Source organism: Callospermophilus lateralis, chromosome 7 (genome assembly GCF_048772815.1).
Source record: "Callospermophilus lateralis isolate mCalLat2 chromosome 7, mCalLat2.hap1, whole genome shotgun sequence".
NCBI classification, from domain to species: domain Eukaryota; kingdom Metazoa; phylum Chordata; class Mammalia; order Rodentia; family Sciuridae; genus Callospermophilus; species Callospermophilus lateralis.
In genome coordinates, this window is record NC_135311.1 from 65,803,837 (window position 1) to 65,819,861 (window position 16,025).

Here is a 16,025-nt window from a genome sequence, read left to right on the forward strand (position 1 = left end):
TATGAAAGAAGGTCAGAGAGGCAGGAATGAGGAGAACGAGGTAGGGAGTCTGGAGAAATAAATAGGGCCTAGGCCAAGCAAGGCCATGTAGACCACAATAAGAGGTTTTACTTTAAGAGTAATTAAAAGTCTCTGAAGGCTGGTGCAATGTGGAAGAGAAGATCAGTTTTGATTCCAGATCTCTGCAAGACTAATCTTCCTAAAGTACAAGTTTTATGATGTTACTTGCTCAAATTTAAATGATTTTCATTCCTCCTGAATTAAGTTTACCTGCCATTAAAAAAATCTTTCTCATAATAAACCCAACCTTTCTTTCTAGTTACCTTGTACTCTTGACTATATCTCTTTTTGCTTTTTTTGAGCTATAAGTGCTTCCTAGGATGCATTTATCTGTTCATTCTACTTCTTGAAATCTTGTTTTTTGAATCCACAATAGCTCACTTCTATAAAATCTTTTTATAATCTGAACTGTGATTTGAAGCCCCATAAGAATTTGTGCTTTTTTGGCATTTAACACATTCAATTTTTTATTGTAATGCTTGTGAACAAGTCAATCTCCTCCTTTACACAACCTCCAGGAAGCTATAAAGTCTATGTAGGACAGAGGATTTGTGTAACCTCTGCATCCCTTATAGGGTCTAAGATAGTCTAACCCATAGTGCTGCTCAAAAGATATTTGTTGGCTATTTTTTTAGTCCAGTTTCTAAACATTTAAGAAAATTTTATCATTGTATAGGTAGCTGCTTCTACACTGATTTCCAGTTATGATGCTACAGGAAAGTATGAATTTCCTAATTTCAAGGTATACATGGGTTCTACTCACACTGGTTTTCATGCATGACAAACATTAAAGACAAAAAATGTACAAATAAACTCTTCAGAAGAAAAATCAGGGCTTCAAGTAATGTATCTATCTCTCCTTTTTATAGTACTACATCAGAGAAGAAACTCAGGTTACTTTAGAGTACCTGGATCAAAGAAATTGTATCAGTGAACACTTAGCATCAGTGGGGTAGGGGGAAAGTAAGGAGTAAAAATGGAAAAAAAAAAAGAATAAATTGGAAGAGGTAAAAGGCTCACAGATATTATAGAGGGGATTCTGTAAGCAAAATGGAGTTTTAAAACACATTTTAACCTTTTAAAAAAATCAACTTGCCACCTTTAGTATTATGTTGAAGTAACATACTACTCTACTATTTCCTTTTGCATTAAGAGAACATTCTCATCTTTGATACTGACAAAAATGTCTTCAGTACAGACTAAAGGAATCTTGGGGATATTCCTCTCATTTAATTAAAAGTGCACTATGTACTCCTTCTACAGAGTGAGTAGACATATAATTTAAATCTATTTTTTTTTTTTTTGGTCAAGCTTATTACGAAACCTAACAAAGTAAACACTTGAGCAATGTCACCATGAATTTCTATGACAAAATTAAACTGTTTCCTATGCTAAAAACACCCATTTTCATTATCTCTCTTGATATAGTGCATAAGAACTCTCTCTTAACTGGGTGCAATTATGAGCACCTGGGAGGCTGAAGCAGGAGGATCACTTGAATCCAAGAGTTTGAGGCTAGCCTGGGCTACACACTGAGACTTTGTCTCATTAAAAAAAAAAAAAAAAAAAAAAAAAAGGAGAGAGAGAATAGTTTCTTACTTGGAACATCTTATAGTTGAATTTGCACTGCCAAGTTGACTTAATCTGGATCTAGTCCAATCCCTCACAATGCCAATGTAAAATATGAGGTTACATAATTTGTGCAAGGCTACACTGCTTGTTACAGATAAAAACAGGATATTATCCAGAATGAGTGTGAATTTTAGGGTTTTATGAGATCCATATACAAGTTAAAGATTGTCTTTGGGGTAAGGAAATTACATTTTTTAAAAACCCTCTGTTTAATAAAAATTAATTATACAAATGAAAATGGCCATTATTTTTATCATAGGCACAAAGCTAAAGACCCAAAATTTCAAAAACCAACAGGCATGTAAGGCTACTAAGGACTTCCACAAGAAACAAAGAAAGAAGACAAGAATATTCACTGAAGAGGGATGTCATTATAGGTTTTCTAGTTCAGAACTATTATCTAGAAAACAAAGATAAAAACTTTGATTATGACAGCCAAATAAAATAAAATGTTTTTCTTATAACATATGGCTTATGCCTTGATTATGTTTGCATTTAATGCTTTAGGATTACCTATTAATAAGGAAGCAGGGATGCTTTCCATTGATATTTCTAATTCAAAGGAACAAGTTCTTTGTAAATCACTTTGTAGTGATATATTACATGTATGTTTATTTAAGGGGCTGGGTGGTAGTGACTTTAAAACTTTATATCTAAATCCTGTTTGTAACAAGTTTATAGAGCAGCTTCATAGAGTATTGGAAAAAACTTTTCATAATTGTTGGTAGGTGGCAGTTCTCTTAGAATAGTGGATCTAGTCCCTCCCAATCCCAAATGCTGTAAAATTTCAGCAGAGTGAACTGGGGAGGTCCACACACAATGACTGTAACATTCTTACGGTGCCATCAACAGTAACTGTAAATCTCATGCTTCCTAGCTCCTGGTGAGCTCAGTCATATGTAAAGATGGCACTGGTAGATATACGGACTGGCCCCTGAAATTGAGGTCATCATTGGTGAGGGCTAACTGCTATTGGCTGCTCTTATTACCACTGCTGCAGCTGCTTGGGATGGACAAAATGGAGAGCACATCTTTTGGTTAGTGCAGAGGATGGAACCCCAGCTCTTGAACACTGGTGACTTTTAATATGGATTAAGGCTTGAGGGGACTCTCAACTATTTATGAATTAAAATAAAATGAACATTATACATTTTCCAGGGATAACAGGGGGAAAAATCACTGTAGAAGGTAGGCTTTGATAAAAAATTAAAACTATTATTTCTTTAGAAAGCATCTGAGTCCTACCTACAAAGTGCTGCTGGTTGACGGTAAAGATATTTCAGTTAAAAAAAAAAAAGTTTTTTCTTATATAAACTCAGTAATTAGTTCGGGAGGGATATAGAAATATATAAGCAAACAAACAAAAAAGGCATTTTTTGGATACTGAGGAATCCAAAGGAAATACCACTAGGTACTGCTGAGATATTATTTATGTAGTCTTAAATTCAAAACTATGAGCTGGGGCATGGTGGCACATACCTGTCGGGAGCCATTCTCACACGTGACTGGGTGACTCCGGGTCAGGGTCTGAGGTGCTCTGGCTGTGTCGGAGCTTTCCCGGCCCTCTCCTGTTGAGAGAACCTGTCCGTGTGGGGGTGTAACTGACCACTGACCCCGGAGGCCCAATCACTGACCCTGACCTTGGAGTGCAGCACCCCCTTCAACCTTCATTGGATGAAATTCTCCCCTGAATTTCTTGTTCCCCAATAAAAGGCTACTCCCTGGCGTGCTCACTCTCTCTCTCCTGCTAGCCCTGAGTAATCCTTGCTGCCCTGCTGGGCAGTTAGAGGACAGAACCAGAGAGGGGAGCCGTCTCGGACCTGGTCATAGAAAAAGGTAACTGAGTCTGTGTATTTATTTCGATCTCACTAGCTAACTTTTATGCCAAGAACCTCATTAATGAAACCATTGCGCTGGCCGCATGGTAGACATACTGTAATCTCAGCAACTAGGCAGGCTGCCTCAGCAACTCAGCAAGGCTCTAAGCAACTTAGTAAGACCCTGTCTCAAAAAATAAAAAGGGTTGGGGATGTGGCTCTGTGGTTAAGCACTCCTGGGTTCAATTCTCAGTACTAAAATAGATAAATAACTTTAACACTATGACTTTTTTCTTTTTTTGGCTTAAAGGTACTCATTTACATATGTTACAGAAACTTTTAGAACATAAGAAATTGATGAAGGTCTAAAATCAATCAGAAGAGAAATATTTAAGTTTGGGGAAAAGTGTATATATAAAACCCTAAAATCACTAGTGAGTGTAAGATGAGATGACTTTTACAGTTCAATCTCTGGAGTCCTAATACACTGCTTGTGGAAATGTAGAATGCTGAAGAAAACAGTTTGGTAGTTCTTCCAAATGTTAAATATAGGCACATGGCACATGTCTGTAACCCCAGTGACTAGGGAGACTAAAGCAGAAGATCTCAAATTCAAGGCCAGCCTGGGTAACTTAGTGAGATGGTGTCTTTAAAAAAAAAAAAAAAAAAAAAAAAAAGGCAAGGGATATAGTTCATTGGTAAAGCGCCACTAGAGTATGGAGGTTGGTGTGTGTGTGTGTGTGTGTGTGTGTGTGTGTGTGTGACTAAATGCAGAGTTATCATATGATCCAACAATTCCACACCAAGATAAATACCCTATATGATCTGAAAATATGTTCACAAAAAAAAATCTGAACACGAATGTTTTAGCACCATTATCCATAACTGCCCCAAAGTAGAAATAACCCGAATGACCATCATTGATGAGTGGGTAAACCAATGTGGTATATCCATACAATGGAATATTATCTAGTCATAAAAAGAGATGAAGTACTATTATTTGCTATACTATGAACAAAAACTTTGGAAATGTGTTAAGTGAAAGAAGCCAGGCACAAAAGAGCATGGATTATAGAATTCCATTTATATAAAATGTTCAGAATAGGAAAGTCCACAGAAATAGAGAGTGAGTGGTAAGTTGTCAGACGACGGGAGAAAGGGAAACTGGAACTCATCTGATACAAAGATTCCTTTTGGAATGATAGAAAATGTTTGTTATTAGATAGCACTGAATGCACAACATAATGAATTTACTAAAAATCAGTTGAACCATATACAATAAAATGGTAAATTTTGTTTTAATAAAATTCAATTATGAGATTCCATAAATATAAGAAACTATAAAACATAATTTTAATTATCTTTTAGTATTGTCTCAAATACCCCAAATTAAATTTAGAATATTAAAAGAAAGACTTACGAAGACTCTTAAGAACCAATAAATTTCTAAGGAACCTCCTCTTTGTTTTTTCATGGTATGTTCACAAATTTTTATGAGGAAATTAGTGATGGGCAGCCTTTAAAAAAATAGCATGCTGAAGTAAAAAGCCTTAGTCACATCTTTCCATTCATGCCTGGTAGCCCTAGGGAAGGGACTCTCCAGAGTATCTATCTGTATGATGGTTACCGAAAGTGGCTGTCCGTGTCCAGTGATGGCTTTTGTTTAGTGATCATGGTCAAGTTGAGTTTGCTTAAATACCATTTCCCAGGACTTACATGCTACTCCCTGAACGACAGGAATACACAAAGCTTTTAGAGGGAATAAACTATTGCACGGTCTCTGCCTAGGAAGCAGGCCACAGTTCACTGGAAACAGCCAGTTCAGATAAATAAAATGAAAGCGGACATTTTTGGATATAGTCTTGAAAGCTTTCCATTAGAGAGAATCAAGGGCATAAAAGTAGGAATAGATGTATCAATATTAGACTACTACAAGTCACTTTCCCTCTATCTTTTCTGAGTAATACAAAATAAGTATTCATGTCTTTCATCAGATAATTTAAGTAATTCCCATAGAATGCAACACATCTCTCTGTCCATGGCCACCCATGCCAGAATCAAAAGTAGTAGTCTATTTATAAAGGTTCCATATTAAATTTAGGTGAAAAAAGTTACATTTTAATTACAAGTCCTCTTGAAGAAACTTGATTCCCATTTCTGGCACTCGAGCTACACATAGAGGAACTCAGGCAAGTCAATCTGTTCTTGATGGCTTCTCTTTGGTTTTGGTCTGGATTTTTCAGCACTGGCAATCTCCTCTTCTGTTAAAGGCTCAAGAATAATGACAGAGGTCAAAGAGCATTGAGGAAGAATAAAAGCAAAGGGAAGAAGGAAAGGAGAGATGGGGGCAGAAGTGAGGGGAGGTATCCTGTAGCTATAAAGTCTTCTCAAAATAGCCTGTCAAAATCTCCAAGAAACTATTCTGAATACTGTGACCACAACGAAAAGTGCTTCTTTCCGATATTGTGGGTAAAATGGTAATTATGAGAAATATGAAAAAGAATATATGACACAGTATAACACCACATCATAAAATGCATTTTAGTATAATTTGTTATTGCATTTTCTAATTTGGTACACAAACACTTCAAAATATACATTAACAGGTTGTACATAGTATATACAGTTACTTAAGTATTTATAGAAAATGATACAGACACACACACATATACACATTTTAATTAAAAGGCATACATCCAAGACTGTGAAAAGAGCCTAGTATCTTATTAAGGCATATTTATTTGGAAAAACTGATTCAAGTTTGTATTATTTCAACATATTGGCCTTTTCCAGGAATAAAACCTGATATAAGAGTAAAGTATGATAAAGTTTAATTCAACAAAATTAATTGGTTCTTAATAAAAACAGGGTCAATCAATTTTCACTATTACAGATATTCTATTATGTATAATGAATTCTTGAAAATCCTTAATTGTAACATTTACTGAATAAGAATGAGGGAACCAAAAGGAAAGTAATCCCTTCATTGTAAAATAAATGTATACTGCTTAAACTCTGTTTAAATGGTCTATGTATTCCTGGCTACTAGTTAGGGAATATATAGTATAAATATCAATAAATGTTGCAATCACAATAGCCATTCATATCCCATATAATTAGTAAGAAATCTAAATGAAGTGGGAATGAATAATTATGTATTTTCATACATAAATGCATTTCACTGAGCATTTTTTAAATTTATTTTTTAGTTTTTGGTGGACACAACATCTTTATTTTATTTTTATGTGGTGCTGAGGATCGAACCCAGCGCCCCACGCATGCCAGGCGAGCATGCTACCGCTTGAGCCACATCCCCAGCCCTTCACTGAGCATTTAATGATCAATTGTACATACTCTATTTGATCAAATTTCTGAGATTATAATGGTATAAATTTCCCACAATTTTAGTCCCATAATTGTAATTTATTCTGATAAATTATTTGATGTGGCCCAAATGTTTTAAAAGTTCATTATATCCCAGTGTCCCATATAGAGGAATAATAAAAGTTGTTGTTATCCCCAGTGTCCCATATAGAGGAATAACAAAGTTGTTGTTGCTCAATTAAAGTGTTTATAGGTATACTATATATGGGATATTGGGGCATAATGGGTTTAATGTTAATACATCTGTGAAAGCATAGTGGAAGTCACCAGGAAAAGATGATGTGCTACAGAAATAGGTTATTTACTCTGAAGAAAATTCAGGCCCCAGCTTTTTCTGTTGCTTTGGACGCTCATATTTTAGTCAGAATGTTGATCCCTTGGCCCTCTACTAACAAGAGTTAGATTGGAACTACCAAAGCAACATACTAATTACATAGTGTGTGTATATGTATCCTTTTCTAAGTGGATTATATAAATTTTGAAAACAGCTTTCATGCATTAAACATGTTAGTAATCAAAATCTGCAATATGCATATATAAAGAATAATACCATTATTATAGTAGTACTTTTTATGTAAAGTAATTATGTATTCCTCTTCAGTGATTCACAACTACCATTCAATCTTTTTCTTAGGTACAAAGACTTTCAAGAATTTTTTTTTTTTTTTTTTTTTTGGTGGGGGGTACTGGGGATTGAACTCAGGAGCACTGAGCCACACCCCCAGCCCTATGTTGTATGTATTTAGAGACAAGGTCTCACTGAGTTGCTTAGTACCTCGCTTTTGCTGACTCTGGCTTTGTACTTGTGATCCTCCTGCCTCAGCCTCCCAAGCTATTGGGATTACAGGTGTGCACCCCCGCCTCCATACACTTGGTTTTTAAATACGAATTTTAAAAATGCCTACAATTTATGATCAAAAGGATTCCATTGGAAATTTGCAAGTAGATATGAAGGTTTTCTGAATCATACTTTTTTTTTAAAGAGATATTCTTTTGTATGCTATATTCAGTCTTAGTGGCAATAAGTAAGGATAAAAGGGTTAATCCTGCACAAATGTGTTTGTATGTCTCTTTAGGTGTTTAAAGTCTCCATATTTTTCACCATCAGGCTTTTATCCAATGCTGGCCCTTATGCCTGCTTTTTCTTTTCCCAATGACAAATGTTACCTTCTCTAAAAAAGTAAACTGTTGCTGGGGGTGTAGATTAGTGGTAGAATAGCATATGGTGTAGATCAGTGGTAGAATAGCATGTGTGAGGTCCTGGGTTTAATTCCCAGCATGGCAAAAAAAAAAAAAAAAAAAAAAAGTGTTAACTGTCGGAAGAAAAGAAGGGTGGAAATATAAATTAATATATGTTTTAATTTTATCTCTAACTAGTATACTAATAGACACCACAAAAGAGTGATAAAAGGACAAAGTTGTGGATAACAAGAGCTATCAGCTGAGCCATAGGTTCCCTGGAGGACAGAAATATGAAGAGCTAAAAGGGACTTTCTGAAAAAAGAAAAAATAAGAAATAAAATACGGGGAGGAGATAGAAGTCTTAGAAGCTGATGATCAAATAATAAGGAGATTCAGTTAGAATCTGAAGATACAAAATATGCAAACATAGAATGAAAAGGAATTTTAAGGCGGGCCTGAGGTGTGAGAGAATTATGAGAAAAGAAGATTTCAAAAGCAAAAACCTAGGAAGTACCATCCGCTTTGGTACCTATAGTGACCAAAGATTTAAAAAGGAGTCATAAAGGCCTAAACTGAAAAGAATTTTAGTAGTCCAGGAATTAAAAGGCTCAATGACTAGGAAAAAAGAAGTTAGATCTAGCTGTAGGGGTTTGGATATATTAACGAAAGAGAAGGTGAATGACAAAACAGTGTTTACTAATACAACTTCAGTATGTACTGCACACATAAAACAAGCAATAAACCTAAGATGTATACAGTTTGTTTCTTGAATTCAACTAAGCTGTTATTTTTTTTGGGTCACTGACCCTTGAAATAAGAGGTTCCCTATTACATTAAAAGTTAGGGAAGTCAAATAGTGCATAAAAGGACTAGCAAAGCTTTTAATATTTTGTGCCACATGGTACCTCTATTAAAATCAAACATTGGAGGTTTATTTTTATACAGAATAATTACATGAATTTAATGTAGCTTTTATTATTTCATTTTCTTTATGTTTTTGTTCCTTGTTATACATTTTGGAGATGTGACAATAATTTAGTACAAAAAAAAGTAGGACCTATCATGTCCTTAGTAAGCAGCTGTTCATGAAGATAATATTTCCAGTCACTAGATTAGGAAGCAAGATTCTGAGATTACTGCTGGGCCTAAGCCTCTAACTTGTCAACCAAAAGTTACTTCCTCTTTAGTATAATGAATTGCAGAAGTACAGTTAAACAGTTGTCTATGAGGGTTTATGAGCAGGCATATGATACGGCTGGTAAGCAGAGATACTGGGATTTTCTCTGCCAGTGACCAAAACATTTACACATTTCATAAAGTAGAAAGAACTTTCTAAAAAATTAATAAGATCTGTTTCACAAATTACCAATTCAACTGGAACACTGAATAGTAGAAATGACAAAAGATTTGTTCTTAGGGTTGATAAAAAATTTATATCAGAGCATTCAAGTAAAGTTATTTTCTGTGTTCTGATTTAATGAATCATGTGAGTTGTATCTGGTTGGGTGACACAGATTCTGGTTCACTGAAGCCTACTCTAATGCTTCCCAGCATAGCCTTTCTTGGGACAGTGAAGCCAGAATAACATGTCAGACTGAAGTAATATCAAAGAATGAGAAAGCAGGGCTGGGAATGCTATGAGGTTGACTCATAACACTTCTTGACCTGTGAATGTCCAGTAAGTTTTTGATGTCCTATGGGCTTTGATGACCTAACAAGCACCAGGCAGCAACAGTAATGCAGTAATGAATGGTCCTCAAAAGATTTTTACAATTCAAGCTGAAAAACACTACGCTTATTAGACGGTTTTAACTCGATTTAAAAACAGTCTTAGAAACCACAAGTGGCTTCCTAAAAGGTGAATGAGTATTAAATGTTTTATATATGCTGTATAGTAAGCTTTAGTTCCTTTAAATTTGTTAGATTTTAAAATACACATCAATTTGGGAAAAAAAAAACTTTTCTGATGCTATTAAAGTATGTTGAAATAGCATGAGATAAAAATACAGATGTAAAATCATGATGCTCATTCAGTATTAATAAAATGGATTATTGAAAATGAAACTAAAGAACTATTCTGTATTTATTCCACATGGCTATGTTCTTCTTTCAAAAGATAATAGTATTTGTGAAGAACAGAGTCCTCAGAAGGAAAGATAAAAAGTATAAATAGAATGATTATAGTTTATCAAAATATGGTATATCACTTTATATGAAAACTATTTTATCCTATAAGAAAAATAAGGCACAAAATAGAGATTTAACATTTTTCGAAGGCAGTTTATCAAATTAGTATATACCTTTGTTTTTCACTAATCAAAATTTATAGTTAAAATCTGAAAGAGTACTTACGATGACAGCAACACCACAGCAATTAAAGTCCATTCCACAGGTTTGTGTATTATATTTCTATTTGTTAATCTAAAAGACAGTAAGATAAAATTTACTCAAATATTTTTATATTTAAATTAGTAAACCTTTTATTTCTTGATAAAATCAAACTTCTTATGTGTCAAAGAAGTACTTTTTCAGCATCTGATAATAACCATCTCAAAAAGAAGTGTTCTAGCCCACTTTTACATATTAATAACAACAATACTGTTAGACAATATGGGAATACAAGAACAATCATGGGAACTAAATTGCATGGTTTATTAAGATACACACACCCTGTAACAATATCTTCTATGCTTTCCCCCTATTGAACATTTTATTAAAGCTAACAAGTAATTCCTCATTTAAATTTTAAGGTTTTGACAACCTTTCCATCTTGTGCTAGTTTAGAGCTGGCAATTAATGCCATAATTCAGAATTTACAGAAATGAGAGTTGGCTTAATAAACTGCAAGAATAGGTCTTAAAGAAAACTTAAGTTTTAAAAAATATTGAGTAAATTCTATCCTTGATGATAATAAAATATTAGTCTTTGTTAGTAATAAAATATTCTGGAGTCATCTTAGTTTCTCAGGAAACATTTAGATATATATCACTAAAAATTAAAAAATGATAACTGAAAATACTGAAGTTTGGTGAGGACAAGAAGAAATCGTACTTTTTTTGGTAAATATTTATTTTTTAGTTGTAGTTGGACACAATACCTTTGTTTATTTATTTTTATGTGGTGTTGAGGATCGAACCCAGGGCCTCGCATGTGCTAGGCGAGCGCTCTACCACTGAGCCACAACCCCAGCACAAGAAATAGTACTTTTAATACACTATTGATATGAGAAATTGAATAATAACAATAATATCTAATGAAGTTGAAAATGCATATGAATAGCCCAGATATAAAGTCTGAAATCTCTCACTTATGCACAAAGAAACGTGTATCGAGAATGCTAATACAATACTGCTGTGAGAGGGGAAAAAAAACAAATTGAGGCATATTTATAGAATATTGACTTATTAAAACAAATGACATAGATTTACATGTTTCATTCATAAGTTTGAGTAAAAGAAAGCAAACATGGCATGATTGTTCATATGAATCAATAATTAACAATGCTAGTGGACACATATAAATGTAGCAAAAAGTATAAAAACAAAGACTAGAATGTTGTATAGGTTGCTTCTAGGGAGGAAAGGAGAACGGATTGGGAAGGGGAACAAAGTAGACTTTGTTCTCCTTTGTGCCGTCTTTTCCATCTATCTGAAACTACCTTCCCTCAGATAAATTTCCTTACATCATCTTTGCAGTAAGGTGTACCTGGACCATCCTATTACAACTTGCCCTCTACCTCCTAGCCCAGTACTCCAGATCCCCCTACCCTGCTATATGTATATATTTTTCTTTTCCCATACCAGTTACCACTTTATAACACATTATTTACAGTTTATTTTCTCTTGCTTGACGGCAATAATTCCAAGTCCCCAGAATAAGAGCCTGGCAACCAGTAGGCATTCAGTTAATATTTTTTGAATGAGCGAATTAACTTATAATGTTTTTATTTAAAAGTACAAATCCAAATCAAATTTTAGAAACTATTAAAATCTATTAACTCTGTGTGGAAGACGTTTTGTTACATTAATCTGAATTTTCTCCACAGCTTAAAGTGTTTCAGAATTATTCTTGTGAGGATTAAATGTACAAAAGACATACATGTTGTCAAATTCAACTGACATTTCTCAGTCTTCATCTTAATCTACCTGCAGCATTTTGACACAGCTGATAACTCCCTTTTTTATGGAAAGATTTCACCTAGTATCTACTGTTTTGATTTTGTCCCCTCTTATTGACACTTATTCTCAGACCTTTTAATATTGGAATGCCCCATGAACTCTGCCCTTAGGTCTTTTCTCTCCTTTATAACACTCTTCCCTTTGGTGATATTGAACAATCTTATAGTGTTTCATGCTAACAACTGTCAAATTTATTTATCTCTAACTTGAACTTCTCTTAGAATTCTAGATTTCTGTATCTAATGGTCTACTTGACATCTCTATGTGGAGGTCTAATAGGCACTCAAAACAGTACAGGAAAAACTGAGTTCCTCAATATCCTCCTCCAAACATTCCCATTTCAGTTAGTTAAAGGCTACCCCACCCTTCCAGAATCTAGTTGTTGAGGACAAAAAATCATGTGGTTAAATTTAACTCTTCACATCTTAAGAAAAAACAGTCATCAAATCCTGATGGTTCTGCCTTCAAAATAGAATCTTATTAGTTCTTAATATCTTCACTCCTTCATCCTTCCTTCCTTCCTAGTTCTTTTTTTTTAGAGAGAGAGAGAGAGAGAGAGAGAGAGAGAGAGAGAGAGAGAGAGAGAACATTTTAATATTTATTTTTTAGTTTTCGGCAGACACAACATCTTTGTATGTGGTGCTGAGGATCGAACCCAGTGCCGTGCGCATGCCAGGCGAGCGTGCTACCGCTTGAGCCACATCCCCAGCCCTCTTTCTAGTTCTTAATACCTTCCTTCACTGCTTTCTTTCTTCTTTCTTTCTTATTAGTTCTTAATACCTTCACTTCTTCCTTTCTTGCTTGCTTTTCACACCATTTCTTGCCTGTGAAAAATAGCCTCCTAATTGGTCTCTCTGTCTCTATTTGTTGTAATTTTCAACCCAGCATCAAGAGTGATGCTGTTAAAAATGTATATTAGAGCATGGGATGACATTCTCTTTTCAAAACCCACCAACTGCTCTGTATCCCTCTCACAGTAAAAGCCAAAGAATCACTATGGCTACATGGTCTATACAATTTGTATCACACTTAATTTTTGTCCCACATTTCCCTCTTTTTCTATTCTTGCCTCTGTACAATTCTCTAGCCTTACCAGCATCCTAAATATTGTGTTACTCCTTTTTTGGGGGGCGGGGGGAGGCATAGTTTTTACTTGCTATTCCTGTCTGATACATTTTCACTGTTGGCAACAGCTGGCTCATTTAGCTCCTAGTAGTTCTTTACACAAATGTCATCTTTTCCTAAGGCCTTCCATAACCAGACTATTTAAAACTGCAACTTTCTCCCTCATCAGTACCATCCTGTTTCCCTATATCTAGAAAAATAGGAGAATGAACTGGGAAAGGGAAACAGATAATGCCACAGCATAATAATCAGAATAATAATATATTTATTATATTTAAAATTTTATATACTCTACTAGAATGTAAGTTCCATGAAAGAAGGGATGCTTCTACTTCTTTATTGTTGTATCTGTAAGAACTAAAACAGAATCTACCTCTAGAAAGAGCTCAAAGAAAGTTAAGCATGGAAGAAAAGTGACAAAAATGATTGAATTTCCTTTTCTACTGTATACAAATCTTCCAGAGTTAATACAGATTTAAGATATCATTTCATGATTTAAGAATTCATGAAATAATTTAAGAATTCATTTACTCATTCGGCATAAAATTTACTGAGTGCCTTCTGTATCTCACTGTTCTAGGTACTGGGGTAAACACAAATAAAAGGGGTTGGTTTTACTTCAAAGTACTTCTATTAGTAGAATAGCAAAACTTATTTTCTTCTCATAGTTTTCCTTTTGCTACAGTCAAAATAATTTCCAGCATGAATGCTAAATGAATATACTTACCATTATTTGGATGATAATTTAAAAATAAAAATAATATTAGAAAACAGTTAAAAGAATATTTTCAAAATATACTAATTTGAAATCCAAACAGATTTACCAAAAAATATCTTGATTCAGTACCAATTTTATATATATATGTAGATGAACACAATATCTTTATTTTTATTTACTTATTTTTATGTGGTGCTGAGGATTGAACCCAGGGCCTCACAAGTGCGAGGCAAGCACTCTACCACTGAGCTACAACCCCAGCCCAGTTCCAATGAAATTTAAAGAGGACTTTTGTGTCAAAATATAATTTTAATTCAAATCTGAATAAAACACACATTGATTTAACATTGATTACCAAGCAGCTTGTAATGGAACTTGTTTTACACTGTAAGGAAAGCGATGTAACATTCTAGATAACAAACTATTATGCAATTCAGTGGAAAGGACAGCTCTATCCACTAGGGAAAGATTCTTTAAGGAGTGCTAAAAAAGCTGCTTTATGTTTACATCTTAAAATAGGCTTTCAACTCTGGCTGAGAATCATCTAGGGGGCTTTTAGAAATACTAATGCCTGAGCCCAACCCCAGTCAAAAGACAATCAATCTCCAGGGGTGGAGCCAAGAATCTTGGTTGTTAAAAACTCCCCAGGTAATGCTGATGCACAAATGGGTTGAGAATCAGTGTTCTATGAGCTCCTATTATTGATTATCACTTCAGAGAAAAGGATACAGTTATTTATGTGAACTCTTTCCCACTGCAGTATTGACTGAAAGATTTTAACATTACTCCTATCATCAATATGGCATTTTTTCAAAGTTTACTTGGAAACTCTAGCTTACAGTTACACTGTTCTGTTAAAATCTGGAGACTTCAAATATCATTCTGTATTCTAAACAAATGACATTTTTCTAAAAGGCAACGAAGCTAACTTAAGTAATTTTTATTAAAGCTATAGACTTTGATCCGCAGGTCCTAAAGAGTAAAGATTTAAAAAAAAATATTAAATTGTTTCGTAATATTCCCTATCATCATAATACATAATTTTAGGCATTATTTTCCCCAAACTTCTTATTAAATTTCAAGCATATGTAAATTAGAGCAGAATAAGCTCATATGTGCTCATAATTTTGACAATGACTAAATTCTACCCAATCATTTTTCATGTTTACAACTCCATCTTCAGCACTACCCCTACTAACCTGGATAATTCTGAAGCAAACCTCTGTTATGACATCAAGCACACACTCTACCACTGAGCCACATCCCTAGGTAAATGACATAAATATTTATTCTTCATGTCTTAATTTTAATATCATTTTTTTCAGGGAGGGTATCCCTGACAATACAATACCTTCACCTGACAAGAGGAAATTTCCTGCTGTGAACTTCCATAACTCTTTGTATTATCACAGTCTAGCTTCATCTAATGAAAAACTGAAGTTTAGTATCATGTCTCTTCCATTCTTACCTCAAAGCTCAATTTGATTTAATTAAATTGCCTTGTTCCTCAACTTTTATAAAATTTACTAGAGGTCAAATTCATGTTTTATTGACAAAACATTTTTTTTTAAAGAGCTATACTATATCTGAACATTTTTACAGACAGTAGAATAGAGAAACAAACCTCAATGTAACAATACAGAAGATAAAACCGTGAGATTTTCTTCAAAGCTACTCTAGGGAATGGGGATGTATCTCAGGGGTAGAGTGCATGCTTACCATGTGTGAGGCCCTGAGTTATCACCCACTTTAGCACTACTAGCACCATCAAAAAAAAGCTAGTTTAGATTTCCAGTTTAGAAGAAGTTTTATTTTCTTTTTTTTGGTGCTGAGGATTAAACCTAGGGCCTTATACTCTGTACCACTGAGATACACCCATGCCTCTAAAAGTAGTTTTAATTGTCTATTATAGTAAGAAAGTGACCAGAT

The 16,025-nt window shown here is 34.3% G+C and overlaps 1 protein-coding gene across 3 annotated transcripts in view; it reads right to left on the minus strand.

Moving 5' to 3' along the window:
- Rpap2 (RNA polymerase II associated protein 2) overlaps positions 1–16,025 on the minus strand; it is a 92,831-nt gene that overhangs the window by 34,335 nt on the left and 42,471 nt on the right. Inside the window, exons 11-12 of one of the 3 annotated variants that reach the window (XR_013091986.1) lie at positions 10,428–10,496; positions 5,625–5,770 (exon numbers count right to left, since the gene is read on the minus strand). Coding sequence is in view for 2 of the 3 variants with exons in the window: in XM_076863523.1 (XP_076719638.1) it covers positions 5,749–5,770; positions 10,428–10,496 (91 nt within the window). In the remaining variant the exon portion in view is untranslated. Of the gene's footprint in view, positions 1–4,943; positions 5,771–10,427; positions 10,497–16,025 lie in introns of those variants that run through there. The other 2 variants (XM_076863523.1, XM_076863522.1) reach the window with 2 other exon arrangements.